General features: G+C 39.4%; 1 protein-coding gene across 2 annotated transcripts in view; it reads left to right on the top strand.

Annotated features, from left to right (window-relative positions):
* EPS8L2 (EPS8 signaling adaptor L2) overlaps nt 1-26,017 on the top strand; it is a 96,278-nt gene that overhangs the window by 14,065 nt on the left and 56,196 nt on the right. Inside the window, exons 2-3 of one of the 2 annotated variants that reach the window (XM_088146095.1) lie at nt 15,023-15,086; nt 16,620-16,675. In XM_088146095.1, coding sequence (XP_088002221.1) covers nt 15,043-15,086; nt 16,620-16,675 — 100 coding nt within the window. In that variant the 5' untranslated portion in view covers nt 15,023-15,042. Of the gene's footprint in view, nt 1-15,006; nt 15,087-16,619; nt 16,676-26,017 lie in introns of those variants that run through there. The other variant, XM_088146093.1, reaches the window with a different exon arrangement.

Here is a 26,017-nt window from a genome sequence, read left to right as displayed (position 1 = left end):
AAGGAGTGAGGGTGGGGGAGAAGTAGTGGAAAAGAACATTATGAGGGGCAAGTTACAGCAACAAGCTTGTCTTTGAGGATGTTTGCAGTTGCCTTTGAGGATATGTCTGTTAACGCCTTTATTCTAGTTTGTTGGGTGCTAGATACTAGGGAAAGGGGGTCTGGGGAAACATGCGGCCATGGGCTTTTGTTTGCTTGCTTTTGCTCCAGGTAGTTGTTTCTCCTGAGCTTATGTGCTTCTTTGAGCATCACCAGCTTGCCTTCTGGGTGATGGGTATTTTTAATATACAGTGAAGCTTTGGGGCTCAGACCGCCACCTCTTACTTGTCCTTGAGCTTCTCCCATTTGCCTTCTGTGGAATGAGTTGAATATTGCAGATTCAGAAGAATGTTTTTATGTTTTGCATCCCATAACTCTCCCCTTGCCTGTACTTAGATTTTGGGTGAGGGTTTTTTATTGTTGTTTTAGCACTGCCAGTTTATCTATTGGGAAATGAGTGTCTTAAGATTGGCAGGACCCATGATAATGAATTCTTGGCAACTATTTGGTGAGACCATCCAAAAATTCTCATAATACTGAATGTTCTTATCAACCCAAAAAAGTCGGCACGCCTATGGCACCAAATGAATGGAAGGAAATCCTCACATGCTCTTCATTATAACTGACTTAGTTAAATCTGAGTAATGTCTTGATGAAAGGTGAAATATTTTTAAGAAGAAATAATAGCTTGGGTCCTAGTTTTTGCTTGGTTCCTACAAAGAGTTTCCATTTTCAGAGGGAGAGTTTAGCTTATAGAAAGGATCCTGCTGAGAAGAGAAAGATCCCTTTGTAAGTGAAAAAGTCCTTACAGGAACAGAAGTTGCTTCTCTGTTTCTGTACTTAAAAATTAGGATTCAAGCTACTGATAGGAATGCACCCTTTTTCTAGACACTTGTCCTTTGAAAGGCATGCTGTGGACTGTACCTCCTCAATGAAATTTGATTTGATTTGATTTATATTCACTTAAAATGAGATACAATTAATATAATTATTTTGAGATGTATTTAATACTTTGCTGACACATTAAAAGTAACATTTTCTTAACCACTTTGACAGGGCTCTGCAGGTCATACCTAAGCTTTTGAGGGCTAGATGGCCTTGATCCTTAAGTTGGACACTTCTGGATCATGAGATTGATTGCCCAGTATGATCATTGCAAGAAAGGCCACTTTTCAAGTCTTGATTTTCTACTCTTTCAACTATTGCAAACTTGGCTGTGTTTGTTTATATTTAGGCAATTAGGTACACATAAATCCATTGTTTCTAATGCAATCTCTGTCCCTTCAGTTTGAAAGACAGGAAATTTACGCACCAACCCATTTTTCTCTTTTCCAGGAGCTGTATAATACCACCAAGTGCTGTGGGTGGGGAAGCAAGGAAGGGAGGCTGGGTTAGCTGTACAACTACACCCTTCTTTAAAAAAATATTTTTTTGTAGTGATTAAAAGTTTCTGTGGCTGCTCTAGGTGGGTTATTCTAGCCTGACTGCATGTTTCATATTAAAAAAAAAAATCCTTCCCAGGCTTCATCCTTGCTTAGCATGAGCTCCTAAGTTTTTCTCTAGTTGTGGCTTAGAACAAGGGTTATCATACTTCTATGCTGCTTTGGCAAATGATATGCATATACTTTGTGCTTCCTTTTCTTTTTAAGGGTGTTCATTAAAATGCATGGAGAGGAAATCTTCCAGGGGCAAAGGACTTTTAAAGCTCAGTCTGCTTTTGAAAAATCCTTCTTCAGGATCTGAGTGCCCTCAAATGACCAGACTAGGAATGTGGGATGTGTAACAGTAGTCTTCCCTAACATGGGTACCCTCAAAGGTGCAGACTTCATGTCCTGGAGTTTCCCAGCCAATGTGGCTTTTGCTAAGAATTGTGGATGTACATTCCTCACAGTAGGAAAGAGTGGGTAAAGGTATACTTAACATAGTTTGCCACTGAGTGTACATTTAGTATATATTAACAAGTTATGCTGAAAGAGAGATTTCATTTTGCTGGTTCTCTTACCATATAATATAATGTCTCCCTTTAAATATACTTTGAAGATACATTTTTTCCCAAAATACTGGACTTTAAAATAAATATTTTTCCACTGCACTTGAAGATTTTCCTCTCCTTTTTACTTCTTGATGATTCTCCCTTTTTCTGGTTAATTTTTCAATAAAAGGAAGGGAAAACAAAACACCGCCTTGTGAACATGCATCTTATGAATTTCAGATGTACTGAACTGTACCTCAAATACTTTTTTCCATTCCCTGTTGATAACCTGGTTTGCATCTTCCAATAAGCCATAGTTTTTAATCATGGTTTGTTGAATAAAGCACAGGTGGCAAAGTTCACACATCACACTGTGCCATGAAAAATGTTTATGCTGTATGGTGAGTAGGTTCACACATGACACTAAGCCAAAATCCAACAAACCACATTATGGCTTAACATGATGTTTGTGTTTTCATTTTCTTTTTGAAACCAAGCAATAAAATTCTTCATATATTGAAGTATAAATCCCATTTCACCACAGTAGGATGTAGACAGCTGGAGCAGGATGACAACCACTGTATTTTTGCTGCTGTTCTCAGCCTCAGGCATTAGCAATTCCATGGACACTTGTTTCTAGATGTAGAGAAGTCCATGGGAAAAATATAATCCTGTTGCATTGCCCCATCTTGTTTAAGTTACAGCATACTGTATGTGATCACCCACAGGGGGGCAAGGGGATCAAAAAGTCAAGATAGCAGCAGTGGCCATGTGATTTAAAACTCCATCTTGATTTTTTTGCCCTCTTCCCCAGCAGATGATCTGATACTGTATACTGTAGCAAAGGGACGGGACTTACTGGTTGATCTCTAGGCAATTTGCAGTAGATTGGCAAGGATTTGCCCACATCCCTAATTATGTATCATTAACAACAACACAATTTCTCCTGTTTTCTTTAATCAGGTGGCAAAAATGTGTATCCTGTGGACTGTGTGTGTCATTTCAGCCCTCCTTTTGTAGCACACAAAGCCCCCAGAGTCAATAGGGTCAAAAATAAGGTCATTTTATTTTTATTTCCGAGTGTTTGAGAGGTTTTAAAACAGGTAATTTAAGTCCTCTAGAGATATTGAGCATCATTTCTCCCCTTAGAAACCCTGAAAAAGCTCCAATATTGGAGTCCTGGTCTCCACTACTGTTGGAGTACAGCCGTTGGCATGGCACACAAAATCCTGGGTGGTCTTTAAGCTAACAGAAGTTGTGCATCTTTGCATTGTATTGCTGAAATGAAGAATTGTGATTCTGTTTTTTTGTGTAGAAAGACCAGGAGATCATTTTGCGCCTGATATCTAAAATAAATGTCTGGGCTCCAAATAGAAGCATTTACAGCATCTTCTACTTAATAGCTTTGGGGATTTTTTTTTTTTTAAAGGGTCCAGCAACTTCAAGATTCTAGCAGATTTGCTGCAATAAAAACATCTCCATTCAGGAGCCTTGCTGCACTTTAATTTTATGCCATTGTGGTGTCAGTTGTCTCAATTAATGTAACTAGGCCATTTTTTAAAAAAGAAAGGTGTACTTTGAAGCTAGTCTTTCAGCTATAAGCTAAAAGATTTCAATGTCTATTTAGAGTGAAATTCATCCTCATGAAAACTGTCCTCTACAAGCTTTTGAAAAAAATAGACCATCAAGACTTGGAAAAGTGTGGCTTTCTTTGTGGGCTTCCCAGAACCTCTCTTACCAGAAGTTCTACAAACCTCACTGGTGAATTGGTTCACCTTGGTCTATGGCGTTTGAATCCTATCCACTTAAAGACTGAAACAAGTTTTTAGCATTTTGGAAATTGAATTTCATTTGCATACAAGCTGGCCTGAGGAGAGACTGAGAGCAATTTCAAGAATAACCCTGTTTCCTGCTGTAGGATAAGAGGGTGGAGAGAAAAGGAAGAGCCTGAGGACAACCTGGGTTCACCTGTAGATTGCAGGAGCTTTGCAGTCCAGGGACGGGAAGGTGTCACAGTGAAAATGGTCTGGTGCTCTATAAGCACATTGGAATTTCTTTAAGCTAAACAAATCTACTGAGCAACCCTGTACGTTTTTTTTTTTTAAAAAGTGCATTTGCTGTTATGGTTTCAATCGTTATGGCTGAAATCAGACATTGCTTTATGAATTGCCCAGACCAATCTTCATCTAGGGTTTACATAACTATTTCTATCATCCCCAGCCAGCATGTCCATGTTGCCCAGAGATTATGGGTACTATAATCCAAAACAAATCATTTGGAAGATACTAGCTTGGGAAATAATGCTTCAGCTGAACCCCCTTCCCCTCCATCCATTTGTGCAGGTGGAACAAAGCTAAGAAAGGAGAAATTGGCTAGTGATGAAGGAGAGTGTTTGTGTGTACAGAGTGACAGCATAATTGAGTCTTTTGCCCTGGTCTCAGGAGCCTATCTTGTTCCCCTTCCCTTTCCTGCCCTAACTTAGAACCCAGTTCCAGGCATGCAAATTATTTCTGTGGTCTTGCAAATGATCAATAGCAGCTTTACAATAGTCTAGAGAACAAAGCCTGAGGAAAGAGAAGGTTCCAAGGACTTTTATATGATTACGTTTTCCTGAAAACATGTTTGTTAAAGTAAAATAGGCTTATTCTGTTGTATTTCCTCTGAAGAAATGCAAATACTGTTTCTCGTATCATAGTTACATTTCAAACAGCAAAGCAGTGTGACTTTTTGATAGAAGATCATCATTAAAACTCTCAGAAAATGTTGATGGAAAAGGGGTTGTAGCTTTCCCATTATACAGTGCACATGGCTTTGATTACCTTGGTCCTAGGAATTAAATATTTTTCTGTAAGGATAAGAATTTGCAGAGGTCTTGGGGAAAAACACCTTATAATTTCACATGGCTTGGCTTGAAATAAGGTATTCTGGAGAATTTTCTTTGTTAAATATTTGGATAACCCAAAACAAGTTTTGAAATCAGTGTAGGAATAGCCACCTGTATCATACAGGCATGGTTCCTGGATTGTGTTTTGCCATGAGACACAAATTGAAATATGTTTTCCTTGTATAGTAACTCTAATTTCTGATAGAAGCTTGACATGCAATTTGGGGAATTGTATAACAAATTAGTGATGACAGTAAAAAGAAATGAGTTCATTAATGTTTATAAGAATAATTACCGAGGACAAGCTTGTTGTAGTTGCATCATGTTTTGTAATAGATGGAATGATAACTGAGTACAAAACTACAGGAAGACATAAAACTTTTTATTAATGCTTCTAAAGTAACGAACATAGAGATAAAACTAACACTAAAGGTAATATTTTCATTCACTTAGCCATCAGGTTTATTTTTTTAAAAAATTATCTAAAGTACCTGCAATAATAAAATATTGTACAGACCTTCAGATTATTATACATTAAATATTACAAAAAGCTTGGATAGTTTAAAATCATTTCATGAATGCTTGAAGACCAAGAATTTGCTGACTGTAGTACATATGCTATATGCCAATGTTGTCTTTGGCTCTGTCGTTCTCCCCTCTCCAGATGGTTAAAGTGCCCTGGCACTAGCCTCTATTTGGACTTTTCTGAAGCCAATTTGATTCCCTCTCTCTTTTTCCTTTATGATGATGATGATGATGATGATGATGATGATGATTATATTTCAAATTTAGTCACCGCCCATCTCGCTCAAGAGTGACTCTGGGTGGTTTACAGTAAAACAAGAATAAATATTAATTAAAATACAATTAAAATACAATTAAAAACATGATTATTTTTATATTGTGTGTGTGTATGTGTGTCCTCTGGCCAGAAGTTGTTTTCTGTACTCCCTCATTAGTCAGCTGGTGAGGATGCAGATCAGCTTTGGCTCTTCTCTGAAGGGATGCAGTAAATAAATCACAGGCTCTTGTAACAAGAATTCTCAGGGCTTAAGGAGTGGGGCAGTGACCATGTGGAAAAGCCCTTGGTATGTCATAGATTTGCTCGTAGGATGGCTAGGCTAAAATAGGGATCCAATGAAAACTGCATATATATGATGTCTTTGATTGCCTGGAACAGTTCAAGAGAAACTGAACCAGAGTTCAAATACAGAGACATACCACTGTTGGCAATTTCAAGAATATTTCTTACGTAGAAAATGCATTGTATAATTCAGTTGCCCAGAGCTGAACAGTATTCACATATAAAAATAATGGGACTCACCCATTTTATATTCAGGCGCAATAAATTCCGCATTGTTCTGTGGAATACAGCTAGCATTTGGATTCCCCCTTGTTTTTCTTCCTTTATCTAAGCTAGCAGTTCTTATACTTCTTTAAAAAATTCATCTACTATATGAAAATACTGAGGGAGCTAGGGGTTCAATTATAATCATACCTTTCCCATGTGATGGCTGAGCCTGCCCACCAGAGCAAAATATTATTAGACCTAATACATTTTACTATATTTACATACATTTAGCCTAGTATGATGAGTTCTGATCTTTCTGTAGATCATCTGGATAAAGTTCGTGGGTCGCAATCTGAGAATAAAAAGAAAAAAAATTATTAAGGGCCTTCCCACACTTGCATCTAACTACAGTAAGAATGTGCCTTGGCAAGTTTTTTATTTTAGGGTGAGTCCATGATTTGGTTTCACTTCATCCTCATCCCATGAGTGAGGCAAGTTTAAGTCAACTTTAGCTATTTGAGTTTTGTAGTAATGCTCCCTCTTGAACTGACAGCAGTGCATAGCAGTGCTTAAAACCTGATATGCTTCACCAGCTGTTCTGATGGTGCCATGTCGGATGGCCCATAGAGGGTAGATTAGGCTGATGCTACTGCCAGTTTAGGCTGATGTGATGGAATAATGGCACATTCCTTCTTGGATCCTGGGCCTTTTCCTGATGCCATTCTTTTTTTGCCTTCTGGTTGGACAGAGCCGGGCACAGCCGCCAGCTGTATCAGTACTCAGCAGCTCCCCACAGTCCACCAGACAATTGAGTGGCTAAGAAAAAGGAAAGTGAAGCAGAGAAGTGGTTCTTTCTAAAGCTGACAGAAAGCTTGCTTTTACAGTGGGTTTAACACTCTTCTGGAGGCACGCCAAACCAGCCCACCAGACAGCTGATTGGTGGCCAGGGGAGCTCTGCTATCTTCTGTTTTACTGAACAGCTCCGCCATGCACCTTTGCATGGCCTGATTTTGACAGCAGGTTAAGTTTGTACTGCCGGGTCTTGAGAGAGCTGGTCCTTTCAATTGATGATGCTCTTTTTCCAGTTTTGACAGATATCCGTTCCTGCTTAGAGCCACACAGTAAAATAGGAGAGGCCAGTCAACCACCTGTTGAAACTTACCCCATCCTCCATCACTGTCCTGACTGGCAGATAATTTCCTGCTGGCTGTGATGTTCAGAAAGTTGGAGGACACTAAAGCTGGAGGATTTCATCAGTTGCTTTGCTTACCTGCCCTATCTATGTGAAATCAGTGAGCCAAAATAGAGACTATAAATGCATGATAGAGATTGGCCTTGGAGACAACAAATAGATACCTGTATAGTTTTCTGCCAGGATGGGTAGATAACACTTTAACCCAGCAGTAGAGCAAGCTCCTATGAGACAATCCTGAAATTACAAATGCCTGGGTTGAGTTTAAATTCAGTGGTCAAGACTCAGCAGGTAGTACAGTATAGGACATTTCTGAATAAACACTTAAAACGTGTTCTGCAAGGAATCTTTATACATACCTATTTAGTTGGCATGCTTCCTGGTATTAAAGTTATTCACATACAACAACAAATTTCAGATTCATAGGGTTAGGAATCCAAGGAATTCTGAATTAAAATTTGATTGTGTGGGCAAACCAAATGAGTATGGGGTGAAAATACAATTCACTGGACAAACCTAGGACCTTTTTTGAAATAGCAGCAATAATGAGTAATTAATATTGTGACAATGGCTATCAAGAAGAAGCCAAATACTTTATGTTTTTAGATCAACTGCAGAAAGATTTTGTTTTGTTTTTTCACTTTTTCACTCCCTTGTTTGTCATTCTTGAATAAGGCCTGCCTTATTTTATTAGCCAAAAGTCCAACATTCAAATCTGCATTACATTGGGTATGAGAGGAAAAAAATGTGAAATTATTTTCCAAACTCTTTCTGCTTTATTCTCAGCCAAGCTGGGAAACATGTTTTTTTTTTCCAACCAAAAAGCAATAACTCATGCTGTAGCACCATCATCGTTAGGCATTTCTTCAATAAAACCTTTTCATTCCAGAGAGTTACAGTGAGCTTTTATGTGAAGATGTTTGTGTACTTTTTCTAAGATAGCCTTCCAAAAAAATCTACCACTATGGGGTACCTCCTTTTTTGGACTGCTGTCCTTTATAGCAGGGTTCCTCAACCTTGGCAACTTGAAGATGTGTGGACTTCACATCTTCAAGTCCACACATCTTCAAGTCACCAAGGTTGAGGAACCCTGCTTTATAGCACTGAATTACCAAACTCATGAGAAGGTGCACCTCCCCATTTTTCTCCTTGGAAGCTAAGCTTTGCTAGCAGTACTGATCTTAAGAGGGTTCTTTGTAAAACTTGTACTCAGTTCTTGAAAGGTGGTTGCCCTTCTGTGAATGGCTGTTTCTGTTTGTGGAAGGACTGAGTTCCAATTAAAGTTTCCAGCTAAAGGAAAGTTATTTTTATTGATTTTACTTCCTGGTTGCAGGTCCCTATACCACCTCATCTACTGCTTGAAAACTCACACATTGCTTGAGAAGACCTCTCAGCCTTTCAGAGCATATTTTTAAGTCTGCAGATGAAAGGAAGAATCGGTAGAAATATCTTTTTTCTCCTTTCCTCCACTTGGTAAATCCTAGGAATGGAAGTCTGAATCTGATTCAGATGTTCCATAGGATTGGTTCTTTAGACCAACTGATGCCAAAACAGCTTTGTCAAACCAAAGCAGGTGCCAGAGTTGCTGCAGTTTGATAGTTCTAGAGCTTGGACCTAATGGTCTTTATAGGGGCCCAGCTTTAGATGGCAGTTTGTATCACCTGGTTTGCAAAATCTGAGTTACCATTTCTCCCACTCTTACATTTACCAAGTATTCTTTTTTTACAGCTGTGCTGTATAAACAAGGAAATGAAAATTGGCTCTACCTTCTAAATTCACTAAAGTTATTGCAGGCCATTATGATGATTATAGAAAAAATGGTATTTGTTTACACTGCTTTCTTGATGTTTGGAAACTTTTAAAAAAGATTTGAATGAAAATCTGAGAGCCACCAACTGAAAGTGGTAGAAAAGCTATGATCCTGATGCTCAAAAGGGATCAAGATTCTGGTGAAAGAATTGTGATCTTTGTTCAGTTTTGGCATTGAGAAAAAATGCAATCCATAATTTTCCTAACAGAAATTCAATGTTCTTATCCTAATTTTTCTTAACTTCAGCAATATACATTGGGAATCATTTTGTTGCTATGGCTATTAAACAATTGGAAGTCATAAATCCCACATTGACTCCAGTTCACCCAGAGATCTACCAATAAATCCAGATTTACTACCTGTTCATCCCAGGATCAGAGGCAGTAATACAGAAGAGGCTCAATTAAAAAAAAGAAAATAGAAGACAATGTTGTGGTGCATAATGGCTGATTTCCAAAGTGCATCATAGCTGTATCTGAATCTGCCAGGAAGAATAAATATGTAGATATATGAGACATTAGCTAAGCCCAAGTTTTGAGGATGGGATATTCAGATAACTTGTGAAATCTTTTTAAAAGAAACTTCATTAAATTTCAACAAAGAATAAAATATAGAAAAAGAGAAAAAAGAAAAAGAGAAAAGGTCAGAGAAAAAATACAGAAGAAAAAAGTAACTTCCAACTTTCTTTGGTACAAGAGTAGATATAAAATACATTCACCTCTTATTTTAATATTAGTAACTTGTGAAACCTGAATGGAGTTATTACTGAGCTTCAGTTATGGGCTGCAATCTTGTACTCACTTGGTGTAAGTCCCATTGAACTAAAATGCATAAATGTGCATCTAGTAGTATGTGACTGCACTGCAAAAGTAATTGCCTTCTACCAAATTCATTATCTCTTTTTTTATACCCACTTACATTAAAATCAAAAGGTTTACTACTGAGTAGGGGTGTTTATAGGTGTGTACTTTCAAAAGGACACCCTTTTTAAAATTAAATGTTTGAAAAGAGGTAATTTTCAACTTTTTTGGGGGGGCTATATGAGTTTTCTTTTTGCTTTATTACTCCAGTGATTATTTCCAATTGGTGCTCCATATATGTCCCACCTATCCTGCGAAGGATTAGCTTTTTCAGGTTTCCCCAGCAATCATAATATTTATTTCTTTATTAAATCTATTCTTAAATCATTTGTCAACCCAAAAATGTGGGTTACAGAGAATACTGAGAATAATATGCCCCCAGGGAAAACTAGTAGGTTATCCCACATTCAGGTAAGCTTCTAGGTTGCAAGCTAAAGGATAAGAAATATGCTGTTCCCAACCATTAAAACAATCATTTAAATCTTGTAACAATTTACATGATTATAATAGGGCTCCCATAACTGGGCTGCAAAGATCTGGACACACAAGCAAAGAAATGCAGAAGCTCTGACTTTTTGCTGCTATCTGTTATCCAGACTTTGCAGCCTGGATAAGGTAAATCGAATTAATAATAACAACTAGATCATGGGCGACTTATCTGCTAGTGACATGTATCCCTTTTGAATTCCCAGATATAACACTGACAAAGTTTGGTATCAAATCACAAGGTATGATTTCCTTCCTTTTTGGGATGAGAAGTAAAAGGTGTATGATATGGCAGATAGCTTACAAAAACTAATCCTCCCCCAAACACATGATCCACCCCCCATCCCTATCCAGGCCCTGCTATTCACATACCCTCATCATGTCATAGCCCTATCCACACCCACTGAAAAATTAAAGCTGTAGCTGCTGAAAGGTTATTCATATGTGAGCTACCTGGCAAGTCCAGAATCGCAGGGAATATATTCCAGGTGCCACACCCTGGGGACAACTATTATCAAGGAACAGTTGCCATGACATTTTACTTTTGAGCTTCCCAGGAACTTCTGATTGGCTGCTGCTGCAAGGAGAAGCCTTTGAAGAGATCCAGTTGAGGAATTCTTATTGGTTTATTTCTCATTACTGCAACTTTTCCAAATTTGGTGTACTCCCAGATGTGTTACATTACAGATTCTGTATTTTCCAGCCAACATAGCTACCAGATGGTAAAGGCTGTTTATGAAAGGAACTGAACATACCAGGAGGAGGTCCTAAAAGTGCCTTTAATAAGTGGTTGTTTATTATCATTTCTGTTGCTGATGATGCCTTCCAACCATGCTTGACTTTTTTGTAGCACACCGGCCATATCTGACCTGCAGGTTAGTTTTAGTTAAATGACTCTTGAATTGCATTATTTTTAATTTCTGCTAAATGTCAGCAATGTGAACTATTTTTGTTCAAGAACAAGGTGTACCAGTTTGGGTTTGTAACAAGACCCACCCTCTTTCTTTGCAAGTTCCTTTTCGTTGGTCTGAGGTCACAAAAATGCTTCCCTGAATGATGGATCTTGTACAGATTACTAAATGAAGTGTCTGTTTACACCCAACAGTGGTCAATGGAAGACCACTGTTTTCAATAAACAAATGTGTGATGCTTTCTAAGGGTCAGATTACCATGGTGGCAGCAGAGTCCTGTCTTTAAACATGGGCCCACCTAACCAAATGAGATGGATGGAAGATACTGAATTCCTCCCCTTTTGTAGCAGCTTTTCTTATAAAGAGACTCATTTCCAGTATCAGCTACTATTTTAGAGATTCCCCCTTTCTTCCACAAATAGAAGGAACATTTCTTCAAAAAGTAAGCCAGTTACAAGGCATGTGTGTATCACTTAAAAACAAAGTATGTGTTTTGCTTCAGAACTTTTCTATAACTAAATATATTTGAATCTCATATAATGGATCAGTTAAAGTTTCCTCTAGTCATGTAATAGCCAGTCGTTTTTTTAAAAGAAAATCTCCATGTGGGTTATCATTTCTCATTCAATGTGTGGATTTTAATATCACGTACAGTATGTTTACTGGGCAGCTACTGCCAATGTTCTGTACAATATTTTTTTCAGTTATGACTTTCTACACATATGTTGTATACAATTTCCAGTAGGAAGAGACTCAAGTGTTGGAAATTCACTGTGTGCAAATAAAGCAATCCCAAGCATGACACACTCTATCCATCAGTGCAAAAGGTGCCCCACAGTATGGCCAACTGAGATATTTGGGAATGGATGGTTTTGAAGGGAAATGTTGTAGGGAAGGTAATTTAGTGATAAAAGTAAAAGAGAGAACCAGTTCACGAAGTTGTAATTCATGTTAGCATCCACACTTGTTTTTTATAGCATGAAGCAACTTTGTCCCATGCATCAAACTGACAAAGAGAGTTGTGAGAGATTTAGTAGCAGCAAAAAATGACAACATATCATGATGCAGTAATACTCCATCTAAACCAATGCCCATTAATATACAATAAGATTTGTGTGGGGAGCAAGGATTTGTGGGTTATCTTGTGTTTTGCTGGTCTTCCATCTGTTCACTCACATCCAACTTTCAGAGACTTCATGGATTAGCTGTCTTCATTCTTTCTCACATTCTACAACTTCATTTAATGCTTCCAGGTTTAAACCTGTATCTTGCTTGATGGCATCAATCCAATATATTCTTTGCTGGCCTTGTTTTCTAGCATCTCCAATCATTCCTAGCATAATTGATTTTTCTAAGGATTTGGTAACATGATATGACCAAAATAAGGCAGCCTTATATTCTAGTGATATTTCTGGCTTGATGCAGACTTGATGTTTGTTATTTTTGCTGTCCAAGCTATGCACAGTACCTGTTTCCAAACTCATAATTTGAAGAAGTCTAGGTTTCTCCTTTCTGCTTTGTTGTTGTCCAACTTTCACAACCATATGTAATTAATGGGGAAACAATAGCATTTACTATTCTATATTTGGAATTAAGAATGATGTCCTTGTTTTTCCAGATCTTCTCTGTGCTAGTCATTGCAGTGCAACCAAATGATATTCTATATTTAATTTCAGGTCCAGTGTCTCCTCTTGGAGTGAACCAAGGAAAATAAATAAAGTCCTGAACTAATTCAATTTATTTATTGTCAGTTTTTACCTTGACGTCACCTTGTGTTTACAGATAAAGAGGGGAAAAAAGTCCAATATGAAGGAATAGGAATATGTGAACTAGCCAAGATTTGATTCAGATTTCAGATTTGGTTTGTATTTGAAATTCAGATTCCAACAGGATTCCATATGAATTATTTTGAGAACTGAGATTTGGTAAATGATTATACACTATAATGGAATGGTATAATGTCTGCTTTAATTTTGGGCAGATGCTTCAATTTTTGGCAGAATGGGAAGAAAAAAAGTAGTGATATGTTAACCCTGCAAAATTTCAGCCAAATAATTTAAAGAGTTTCACTACAATAAAGTTTTGAAATATCCCCTTGTTTTTCTTTTAATGAGGGCTGAAGAAAGATCAGTAGCTGTTTCCAAATAGTCCATCAAAGGGCCTGTAGAGAGGATGGCTAAACCAGTGCAGAGAGAGTCCTATTCCAATTAAAAATAAAAACATTCAAAGCTGCTTAAAAAGATTGAAGAGACTAGTGTTGTTTGAACACTAGTAATTCTGGTCAGGCAGGTTTTTGACATGGCTAATGGGAAAGGTTAACCTCTTCTAGGAATCATTTATTATGTGCTGCTTGCCCAACAGTTAATAAAAATGTTTGAGATATGTATGTTAAATAACTACATTATTATATGCAATGAACAGTAAGCACACTATCTCAGACCCACTCAAGCAATGAAGAGGACCCACTAATTCACTCCAGGAAATGACAAAAAGAGACAAATATCGGAAAGAAAAGAAGAGGATTTCTAAAAATAAAAATTGGTGGAAAGAATAGGGAGAATTAAAGAAAAGAAGGAAAGGAGGGACAGAAAAAGCTGAAGAGCTTCAAACAGTCTGAACATGGAGATTCACATGGAGACTCACAAGAACTATACCATAATTCATAAAAATAGATTGATAGTTAAGGAAAGGTAAGGATAAAGTGTGGAGTATTAGAGGAAAGAAAATTTCACATACACACAAACAAAAGCAAACAATTTTTTAAAAGATCCAACACCCCTCCATCCCACTGTAAATCAGGGGATTTATGTTTAAATAAATAGGCTCCATTGTAATGATAAGGAGAACGGTTTTTTATTTTTATAAATGGCCATCCTGAAGATTTTGCAGATTATAGTTTCTATCTCATCAGACAGAAATTCTAAAAATAGAACAGACACTTTGTTCCTTTGAAATACCAATATACTTTCCTTTGTATTATATATGTATGTTACTGTATTCATTTGTGTTGTGACCTGATTTACTTTTAGAAGATATCTAGCATCTCAAAATATATTTGATATTTCAGGCTTAAAAATGGTTCTGGATAGGTTTTTAAAAAATAAATAATTAACTGAATCCAACATGAAGTGAAATCTGTATTCTCAAATCTGAATTCATTAATAAAGTTCTAGAAATAGCATAGGTTCTGCTTTGCAGGTAGAGGTAGTTTAGTATCTGGCTTTGGGATAAATTATTGATTGGATAGTTTTGATTTTTTTTTTTTTTTTGCACTGTGAAAGCTAGAGAGATTTCGATGTAGTACAATAGGCAAATTAATTTCAGGTAGCATTTTTTCTGCAACCTGATGTCTTCCAAATTGGTTATTCAGTTATATGTTGAATTTAAATGTATATTTATTTATTGGTTAGGGTTAGGGCTAGGGTTAGGATTAGACTGAGCACCAGCCCAACCCCATTGCCACTGCCATTACAATGACACTGTTGTAATATGTGAGAGAAAAGCTACATAGGTAAGCAGATGAACGATTACAATGTAAGTATGGTAGCCTCTCAACTAATCCATGTTGTCTGTTGCAGGTGAATGTCCTGAAGGCAGTATGAGCCAGAAAGGATCAACAAGCAGCCACCCTGGCTCTGCAAAGTAAGAAATCAAGTGTTTAAACAAATAAACTGTTGGTGAAAGAGAAAGCAACTGGAGAGGTTCAGAGCCATATGGTCTGGAATGTAATAGGAAGTATACTGAGGATATATACCTGGCAAGTCTGCAGATGCTGAAGAGTAGACTTGTAGTATTAACATTTTCACAAGACATATTTTTATTTCTAGCTAGGTTGGGTGGACATAATATAGAAATCAATGGGTAAGTCTCTGGTCATGCTCAGTAGATCAGTTTACATTTCTGATTCCCATTGTATAATAACAGGAACAACTAAATGGCTCTTCTGTGCCCTAAATCATTATGACTGAACATGGGACCTGTAGGAAACTACATTTCTGTTAAAATGATGATCATTTACAACACAAATCCCACTCTTACATACTTGAGTCCTGATGACTGACACAAGTGCTGTGTATAAGTCATGGTATTTGCATCATGGTTTTATGGCACATGTTTAATTCTTCTGAGATGAAGCATTTGTGTGGGAGTGAGGAATAATGGATTTTGTATGGAAGGACTGCAATCTCCATTCACTTCTGGCACACAAAACCCTTAATATTGCTTGTAAATAGAATCATAGATTTGGAAGGGGCCATTTAGTCAACCCCCCTGTTCAATGCAGGACTAAAACATCTACAGCAAAGGATTGCTTACCCTCTGGTTGGACACACCTACTGAAGGGGAGTTCATGGCTTCTCTCGGTAATTGGTTCCAGTGTTAACTACTCTGTTGGGATTATTTTTTTAAATAATATTCAGTGTTGGAATCTGTTTTCCTGTAACTTAAATCTATTATTTTATGTCCTGAATTCTTGGATTACAGAGAACAGGTCTTGACCTCTTTTGCTTCATGTTGGAGACTTTGTGGTTCTAATGAAAAACAGAGCAGATCCTTTAGCCTGAAACCAGCCTACTGCTGATTTATGGCACTGTAGGGATTACTGCTCCTGAAGAACAATGGCAGATTATTCATTTTTATTCTTTTACTATCACATGAGCTGGTAATTCAATTCAATTCAGTTCAATTTAATTTATTCAATTGAGATATCGCCTTATTCCAGACTGACTCTGGGCGGCATACAATAAAAGCAAACAAAATAGAAAATACAATATAATAAAATTATTAAAAATGGTAGGTAACTATGGACACATAGTAAGAGACAAAGAGCCTGAACTGTTGCAAAGTCCTTGCTCTATTTGAAACTGGCAAGTTACAAGAGGCATAAGAAGTCATAGTCAGGTGAGGAGAATTGAAAAGCTTATTGTCCAATCTCTAGGAGAAATTCCTGTGTTCTTCTCTGCAATTATTTGTTTGAGGAGTGAGAATGGGGAAAGAAAAAATGCAAATGCTGTTTTTAATCTCATGGAATGGAAAAATGGAGGACTTGCAACCAAACCTTGCTTAGGACTCTATGACCTGTTTTCCACATGGGATGTTAAACTCTTATTGAAATAAACAGTGAATTTGCTCAAAATCGAATTAAGATGCCCTTGTTTCACCTTTCTCTTTTTCCAGTGGTAGCCTGGGTAAAGCAGATGGTGCTGGCAAAATGAGTGCAAAAGATCTATATGGTAAGTCCACAGATGAAACATTTCATGCTTAATAAAGCTTGTTAAAGCATAGAAGGTTAGATCCAACTTTGTGTCTAACAAAGCAAGCGTTAACTTACAAAATGATGAAGTATGATCATTTGTTCGCATTTCAAAGTGAGTTATTGATTGCTAGCATAACATACACTGGGCTGTTTGAAGAAAATTGCCTTTCCATTTGCAATATGGGGTCATTCAACCAATTCAGCTATAGCCCAAGGGACCACAACAGTCAGGCTAGTAAGAGCAACAAGCATTAAAAAAAGCCATCGCCAGTGACCATCCAGCTACTTCTGAAATTCAGGAGAATTTAAGGGATAACATAATATAAAGAGCTGTGGCTATACAGAACATCTTGGTGTTACCATGTGTACACTAGGTGATAAGCAGTTTGTACTGCTCTCCAGAATGAAGTACAATCACTCCCACTTGGCTCCCCCTGCTTGTGCAAGCTGTTAAGAAACTAACTGATTTATCTGGTGCAATGTCTCTGCTTGCTAGGAATTCTGTTGGTTGCAGGCCCCCCTGGAAAGCACTACCATGTAGCAGAAGGTTGGTTAATCTATCATATACAATGACAAGAATTATAGCCAGGACTTGCCAGAAGATTAGATAAATCAAGAATCTCCTTTTAAATGTGTGAAAAACTGTTAGTTTGCAAGTTGTAGCATTTTAAGGGGGTTGTGGACAAAAATGCATCATGAACTCTTCAGTTGCCATTGTTATTTTTCTAAGCAGGTCTTGTTAATATGGCCAGAAATCTTCAGGTATAATTTGTTAGACTGAACTTTTTCCAAGTAGTTGGCCTGACCAGTCTTTATAAGTAGACTCACAAGCTTTCCTTCCCCCCACCCCCCCAGAAGACTCCTTACTTTTGCTTCTGTAAGAGCATTCATTTGCCACTGCAATTAGGCCAATGTTTCCAGCCTCCTTCATCACAGCAATTTGTATCAGTTTCACCTCTTGTTTCCTAGCTCTGGGTTGCCGCTTGTACCCAACCAGTATACTCGGGATAGCTTCCTTCCCTAGGTGAAGGAGTGGGAAGGTTACTGATGTAGGAATCATCACTGCTTGCTGTAACTGCATGCAGTGGCAAGTTGGTGGCCATCTCTTCTCTTTTGAAGGCCGGCTGAAAATATCATGCTTGAAAACTCAAAAGTTGAAAATGCAATTAGGATTTTTGTTGTTTATCATTTTATCCTGGCTGATTTGTTTTATCCTATAAAAACAAGCATGCAATAATGTTAATAACATGCTATTTTAATCTTTCTAGAATCTCTATTATTCCTTGTAGTGGGGAAAGACTATGTATGCCAAATATTGAGGGTGTTTTTTTTTTTAACTAACATATGTACCATTCAATAGCTGAAGTAGACTGTAAGTAAATTTTTTAAAACTTTGCTAGACTTAGTAGAGGATCCACCCTACTCAGTAGAAAGCAAGAGAAAGAGTGGATTGGCTAACCAGTTAAGCAGAAGAACCTAATGTCTAGTGGCCAGATACTGTAAGCCATTGATATGTAAAATGCCAGCTGAATTGTAGCTGCACCAGTTAAGGGCTGTGCATGTAGTGTTTCTGTTTTTTGTGTGTAGCCTTAACAGAATGTATGAGTTCTACTGTTTTATTTCAAAAACATTTCAAAAGATTAATTGATGGCATTTAAATTTTACGGTAAGTAAATAAGTGCAAATGAGAGGGCAGAATCTAATACATCTTTAAACTTAGCATTACTTTTGCTATCCTGCAATATATTATTCTGATAAGCCAGCCTTCCCCACTTGGATGCCTTCCAAATGTGTGTACTTCAATTCCAGAATTCTCAGTGATAGTGTGCTGATTGCAGAATTTTGGAAGCTGATATCCAGACATCTGGAAGTTGCCCAAATTGGAAGGCTGTGATAAGTTATCCTCTTCAATTTATTTTACAGCTGGTGCCAAGACAAGTTGTGGATGGAGAGAAGGGTTTAACAATTGCAAAGGTTCTTCAGGGATGGGAAATGTCCTGAGAGTTTAGGGGCCTTCATGCTCAGTAGGAGTATGAGCTTGCCTTCCACATCAGTGGTGTAGGACTTCTATTATCTTCTCCTTAGTCTTCAGTCTTCTCATCCTTGATTGCTTCTGAGGTGATCTTGGACTTGTTAGACAGCAGTCCCTCAATCATCCTGTCATCCTAGGCATTCTAGTATATAAGGGAAGTCCAGTATGAGTTGGAGAAGGAAATGAGCACATACTGACTTCTTTCTGGTATTCTTTGGCTTTCCAGTTATCAGCAATAATGTTCCTCAGCCTTTTCTAAAGCTAGCTTGAATATTTGGTATCTGCCTTTCCATATGGGGCTCTCATTTGCATTGGATGATCCTAAGCATTATTTTACTGACATGTATGTGGCATAAGGGTTTTAATGGCATGGCATGGCATGGCTTTTGTTCTGCTGGCATGAGCCAACCAGTGGAGTGAGTAGAAGGGGAAAAAGAAGTTCAGTTCTGGCATTGAATGCAGCTGTGCTATCACAAGAGCTGATGAGCTGACCTGGCTGCTAGCCAGGGCTGTTGCAGTGAGATGTCAAGACAGCAGTCCTGTTGGTCCAGCCTGGTATATAGGTGTTGGGGACTAGAGCCTTGGAGGGACAAACACCACCTCAGTTGCTGGGGGAACATGTTGCCAGTCTAACCTAAACATTGGAGAGAGAGAGAAGGAGAGAAGAGAAAAAGTCTGTGCACAGAGTGAACAGAGTGGCTGCAGAGAAATGTTGGAGAGGGAAGTTAAGCGTGCAGCACAGTTGTCAGTTCCTGGTTGGGAAGGGAGAAGAAAAGTCCATGGGTGGCTTCCCTAGAAGAAGAGAAGACCCAGGGGGACGAGAGCTGCACAAGACCCAAGAACGGGAAGGAAGGACCCAGCTGGCTGCAGGTGGTGGCTTGACCTAAGACCCAAGAGAGGAAGGAGGAGATCAGCTGTTGGTGGAGAAGCCCTCGTCTCTGGGGAATGACTGGACAGAAGACCCTGAGAGAGGTTCTTCCCCCAATGGAGAAGCAGTAGGTGTTTGGCTGGGCAGATCCAGGAGGAAGTCAAGCCATGCTGAGCACACTAAAGTAAATTCCAGCCCTTCCCTCCCCTCCCTTTTTTCTCTCTCTCATGTCAGGCCCAGAAACAAAGGAGGAAGCAGGACAGCTAGAGGGGATAGTCTCTGGGAGGGAGACTTAGGAGGAAACCTGATACTGGGTGATACTGTGTTGTATATACCTGTTGTAAATGCCTGCTATAAATAATATCGCTGTATATAGTAAAAAAGCTTAAAAGCTGTTGTGTTTTTCTGTGTCAGCTGCCACCCTAGCAAAACAATACATCTCTAGTTCAAAAAAAGCCCTGTCTCACTGTGACAATGTGAAATTAAAGATATCGCACATTAGTTTGCACACCCTGTTAAATCTCCTTTCTTTGGTATTGGTATGTAGATTGACCTTTTCCAGTCTGTTGAGCATGGCATTGTTCTCCAGATTTGCTGGCACAGTTTGGTTAGAACCCTTACAGATTCTTCTGTTGCTTGCTATATTTCTGCGAATAATCCATAAATCCCTGTAGCCTCCAACTTGGTAATGACTGGAGTGCTGATCTAATTTAATCTTTTACTACTAGAGATTCTTGGGAGTATCTTCTAAGGTATATCTCTACTGTACAGAATTTCAGTATACTTCTTCCATCTTTTATCTTCTTTGAATCAGTTACTTTATGTCCAGTGTCAACAAAGTATGATCTCTGAAAGGTTTTTAAATCTATTTGAAAATCACCAGAAGTGATTGGGTTATGAGATAATAATGGACTGATTATTGGACACAAGTACTCAACAAAACCCCTTCATGGATCACTGCCTTGTCGTGGCGAAGGGGCTTGCGTAACTCAGTGAAGCCATGAGCTATACCGTGCAGGGCCACCCAAGACGGACAGGTCATGACAGAGAGTTCTGACAAAATGTGGTCCACTGGAGAAGGAAATGGCAACCCACTCCAGTATCCTTGCCAAGAAAACCCCATGGACAATGTTAAAAGGCTAAAAGATATGATGCTGGAAGATGAGCCCCTCAGGTCGGAAGGTGTCCAATATGCGACTGGGGAAGAGCGGAGGGCATTTCCAAGTAGCTCCAGAAAGAGTGAAGCGGCTGGGCCAAAGCCGAAAGGACGTTCAGCTGTGGATGTATCTGGAAGCGAAAAGAAGGTCCGATGCTGTAAAGAACAATATTGTATAGGTACCTGGAATGTAAGATCTATGAACCAAGGCAAGCTGGATGTGGTCAAACATGAGATGACAAGATTGAACGTCGACATCTTGGGAATCAGCGAACTGAAATGGACGGGAATGGGTGAATTTAATTCGGGTGACCATTATATCTACTACTGTGGGCAAGAAACCCTTAGAAGAAATGGAGTTGCACTCATAGTGAATAAGAGAGTGGGAAAGGCAGTAATGGGGTACAACCTCAAAAACGACAGAATGATCTCAGTGCGTATCCAAGGCAAACCATTCAATATCACAGTCATCCAAGTCTATGCCCCAACCACTGATGCTGAAGAAGCTGAAGTTGACCGCTTCTATGAAGACCTACAACACCTTCTAGAACTAGCACCAAAAAAAGATGTCCTTTTCATCATAGGGGATTGGAATGCTAAAGTAGGAAGTCAAGGAGTAATCGGAATAACAGGCAAATTTGGCCTTGGAGTACAAAATGAAGCAGGGCAAAGGCTAATAGAGTTCTGTCAAGAGAACAAGCTAGTCATAGCAAACACTCTTTTCCAACAACACAAGAGACGACTCTACACATGGACATCACCAGATGGTCAATACCGAAACCAGATTGATTATATACTTTGCAGCCAAAGATGGAGAAGCTCTATACAGACAGCAAAAACAAGACCAGGAGCTGACTGTGGCTCAGATCATGAGCTTCTTACTGCAAAATTTAGGCTTAAATTGAAGAATGTAGGGAAAACCACTAGACCACTCAGGTATGACTTAGATCATATTCCTTGTGAGTACACAGTGAAGGTGATGAATAGATTTAGAGGATTAGATTTGGTAGACAGAGTGCCTGAAGAACTATGGACGGAGGTCCGTAACATTGTACAGGAGGCAGCAACTAAAACCATCCCAAAGAAAAAGAAATGCAAGAAAGCAAAATGGCTGTCTGATGAGGCTTTACAAATAGCTGTGGAAAGAAGGAATGCGAAAAGCAAGGGTGAAAGGGAAAGATATAAGCAACTGAATGCAGATTTCCAGAGAATAGCAAGGAGAGATAAGAAGGCCTTCTTAAATGAACAATGCAAAGAAATTGAGGAAAACAATAGAATGGGGAAGACTAGAGATCTCTTCAAGAAAATTGGAGATATGAAAGGAACGTTTAGTGCAAAGATGGGCATGATAAAGGACAAAAAAGGCAGGGACCTAACAGAAGCAGAAGAGATTAAGAAGAGGTGGCAAGAATACACAGAAGAACTATACAAGAAAGATCTTAATGTCCCTGATGTCCACGCTGGTGTGATCACTGACCTTGAGCCAGACATCCTAGAGAGTGAAGTCAGGTGGGCCTTAGGAAGCATTGCTAACAACAAAGCTAGTGGAGATGACAGGATTCCAGCTGAGTTATTTAAAATACTAAAAGATGATGGTGTTAAAGTGCTGCACTCAATATGCCAGCAAGTTTGGAAAACGCAACAGTGGCCACGGGATTGGAAAAGGTCAGTTTACGTTCCAATTCCAAAGAAGGGCAACGCCAAAGAATGCTCAAACTATCGCACAATTGCACTCATTTCACATGCTAGCAAGGTTATGCTCAAAATCCTACAAGCTAGGCTTCAGCAATATATGAACCGAGAATTACCGGATGTACAAGCTGGGTTTCAAAGAGGCAGAGGAACTAGAGATCAAATCGCCAACATTCGCTGGATCATGGAGAAAGCACGAGAGTTCCAGAAAAATATCTACTTCTGCTTCATTGACTATGCAAAAGCCTTTGATTGTGTGGATCACAACAAACTGTGGCAAATTCTTAAAGAGATGGGAATACCAGACCACCTTACCTGTCTCCTGAGAAATCTGTATGCGAGCCAAGAAGCAACAGTTAGAACCGGTCATGGAACAACCGATTGGTTCAAAATAGGGAAAGGTGTACGACAAGGCTGTATACTGTCACCCTGCTTATTTAACCTATATGCAGAGTACATCATGAGAAATGCCAGGCTGGAAGAATCACAAGCCGGAATTAAGATTGCAGGGAGAATCATCAACAACCTCAGATATGCGGACGATACCACCCTAATGGCAGAAAGTGAAGAAGAACTAAAGAGCCTCTTGATGAGGGTGAAAGAGGAGAGTGCAAAAGCTGGCTTGAAACTCAACATTAAAAAAACTAAGATCATGGCATCTGGACCCATCAATTCCTGGCAAATAGAAGGGGTAGAAATGGAAGCAGTAACAGACTTCATTTATTTGGGCTCCAAGATCACCGCAGACGGAGACTGCAGCCATGAAATTAAAAGACGCTTGCTCCTTGGGAGGAAAGCTATGGCAAGCCTAGATAGCATATTAAAAAGCAGAGACGTCACCTTGCCGACAAAGATCCGCATAGTCAAAGCTATGGTTTTTCCAGTAGTAATGTATGGCTGTGAGAGCTGGACCATAAAAAGGCCGAGCGCCGAAGAATTGATGCCTTTGAACTGTGGTGCTGGAGAAGACTCTTGAGAGTCCCCTGGACTGCTAGGAGGTCAAACCAGTCAATCTTAAAGGAAATCAACCCTGATTGCTCATTGGAAGGATCGATAATGAAGCTCAAGCTCAGATATTTTGGCCACCTAATGCGAAGAGAGATCTCTTTGGAGAAGACCCTGATGCTGGGAAAGATTGAAGGCAAAAGGAGAAGAGGACGGCAGAGGATGAGATGGTTAGATAGCATCACTGAAGCAATGAGCATGAAACTGACCAAACTCAGGGAGGCAGTGAAGGACAGGAAGGCCTGGCGCAATATGGTTCATGGGGTCACGAAGAGTCGGACACGACTTAACGACTAAACAACAACAACAACTCAACAAAAGACAGAGATAATGCACTGATACAGTGGCATTATGTCACAGTGGCTAAGGGCTCAGGCACGCAGCCTGCTTACTACGTCCTTACAATGGAGTCTCCGTCTCATACATAGCTTGCTGCTGAAGGATGCTGAAGCCAGTCCAAGCTGTTCCAGCTTGAAAGTACTGTTTTCCCTGATACAACAGCAAAAGACCTTCTGCCTGGACATTCTTCTGTGCAAGGAAATGGATCATTTGGAGGACAACGCACGTTTTGCTCCATAGACAATATCTCTGGGGCAGAAGCCCTGTTGCACTCAGTATGGAGTGTGTTGCTTTGACAGGTATAAGGCAGCATGTTTTTCAGGACTTCCAACTTCAGCTATAATATGTGGCAGCAGAGACTCCTAGTTAAAGCTGACTGGAAGGGACAGGGGTCTCCATACAAAGAGCGACTTTGTCCCAGCCCAGGTCTGAAGAGTTCACCCACTGCAAAGGAGAAAAGTGGGGGTGGGGTATGAAAGTGACCAGATTCACTCAGATATGTGGAGGGAGTCGCCCTCTGCTGAGTGACAGGAGAATCCATTTTCATGCTTTCCAGCCTTCTGGCAGTGGGATGATGGAGTGGGTGGGAGATCTTGGTGGCTTCTGCTCCTCTCAGTGAGAAGCTTGACTTGAAATCTCCTCTGTCAGGAAGAACAAATGGGGGCCATTGAGGAACACACATCTCTTGATATTAACTCCCCCTCCCTCCCCACTTGCACAAATTGCAGGAGTTCAGTGGATCTTGCATGTGTTGGTAGCTTTTGCTACCATTCTAGGATGTGTAGCACACAACCTTGACCTTTCCTCTCTTCTCATCCTCTAGTCTCCCATGTGGTGGTGTTTTCTGTGCATTGTCTGATGTTTTCCCAGTTGTTGCCCTAAAACTACCTCACACTAAACTATGTGTAGGCAGCAATGCTACCAGCCTCATTGCTAAGGCACAGTAAAAGGTAGACTGTAGGGAGAGAGAGCCGTTTTTCTATTGGCATACTTTCCTCCTGCCTCAAGGATGGGATGAAAGCACATTACTATTGCTCTGTAGATGAGCCCTGAGTGACTCGGCTGTGAACCAGGAATTCCCTGATTCAAAATTCATATCTGCTGAGTGAACTTGCTAATTAGGAGTGGCCTTAGTAGCTCCATGGCTATTTATTGAACTTCAGTCCAAGGTTCTGACACTGCAGGATGCAGAAATAAAATAACACGATCTCTTCAGTAGCTGCTCCCATAGTAGTAACAGGAGCTGATGAATGACCCTTCTTCCCACTTGCACGAATGAATGAGTTGCCCTTTGCTGACCACAAACGGTCCTTGTCTTCCCTTGAGATCATTAGGGTATTGAATGCTCTTTGCCTTTGGCAACAAACACCCAAGCTTCTCATGTGTTAAGGCCCATATTCTAGAAGATTCTCCACATACTCGCTGAAAGAGCCGTAGGCTTACAAATCCAGCAGGTAGCTCTCAGGTTTCTGCCTCATTCAGTGCACAGCTGCCAGCTGAATAAATGTTAATGTAGACCATGAATAAATAAAGCAACTTCTCTGCTTACTGGCTTCTGTTTTGAACCAAAATGACATTGAAGGGAAATCCATTATATTCTTGGCAAGTTCAAGTCTGGGAGGAAGTACTTCAGAATAATTAAAGGTTTATATCAGAAGCTCACTGCTGCTTTTTCTGTCATATTAGCAACACTCTCCCCTTCCCTGAACATACAGTAAACTTTTAGCAAGGCTAAAGGAATAATATTGTACCTACTGATCATTTTGACCTCTGAATTCTTCTACCAGGGGAATAAGTCCAGATCTCTGGATTTATTTTTATATGTAAACAATCCATTCCACTCTGGAGGTTCCGTTTGGAGTTATGATAATTCTTCATGGTCACAGTGGCCTTCAGAACCTTATCAAATGATGCTCTTGCTGTGGCATTAGGTTATATTGCTCATACAAATGGATCATCGAACAAATCAATCCAGAGTTCTCACTTGAAGCACAAATGATCAGGCCCAAATTATCCTGCTTTGGATACATTATCCGAAGACCTAGCTCTCTGTGGAGAAGTCTATAATGCTGGGAAAGGTAGAAGGAAAGAGAAGAAGAGGACGACCAGTAGCAAGGTGGATGGACTAAGTTACAGTAGTGATGAGTGCACCATTGGAAGACCTGAAAGACCAGGTTAGGGATAGTTCGTCATTGAGAAAATCTATCTATGTGGTTGCTGGGAGTTG

The sequence above is a fragment of the Python bivittatus genome, unplaced genomic scaffold (genome assembly GCF_059951505.1).
Source record: "Python bivittatus isolate LINGU-HERP-01145 unplaced genomic scaffold, Pbiv_v1 ctg000480_np1212, whole genome shotgun sequence".
Lineage (NCBI taxonomy): Eukaryota > Metazoa > Chordata > Lepidosauria > Squamata > Pythonidae > Python > Python bivittatus.
Note: the sequence above shows the minus strand (reverse complement) of the source record. Positions and strands in the feature narration are given on the sequence as shown.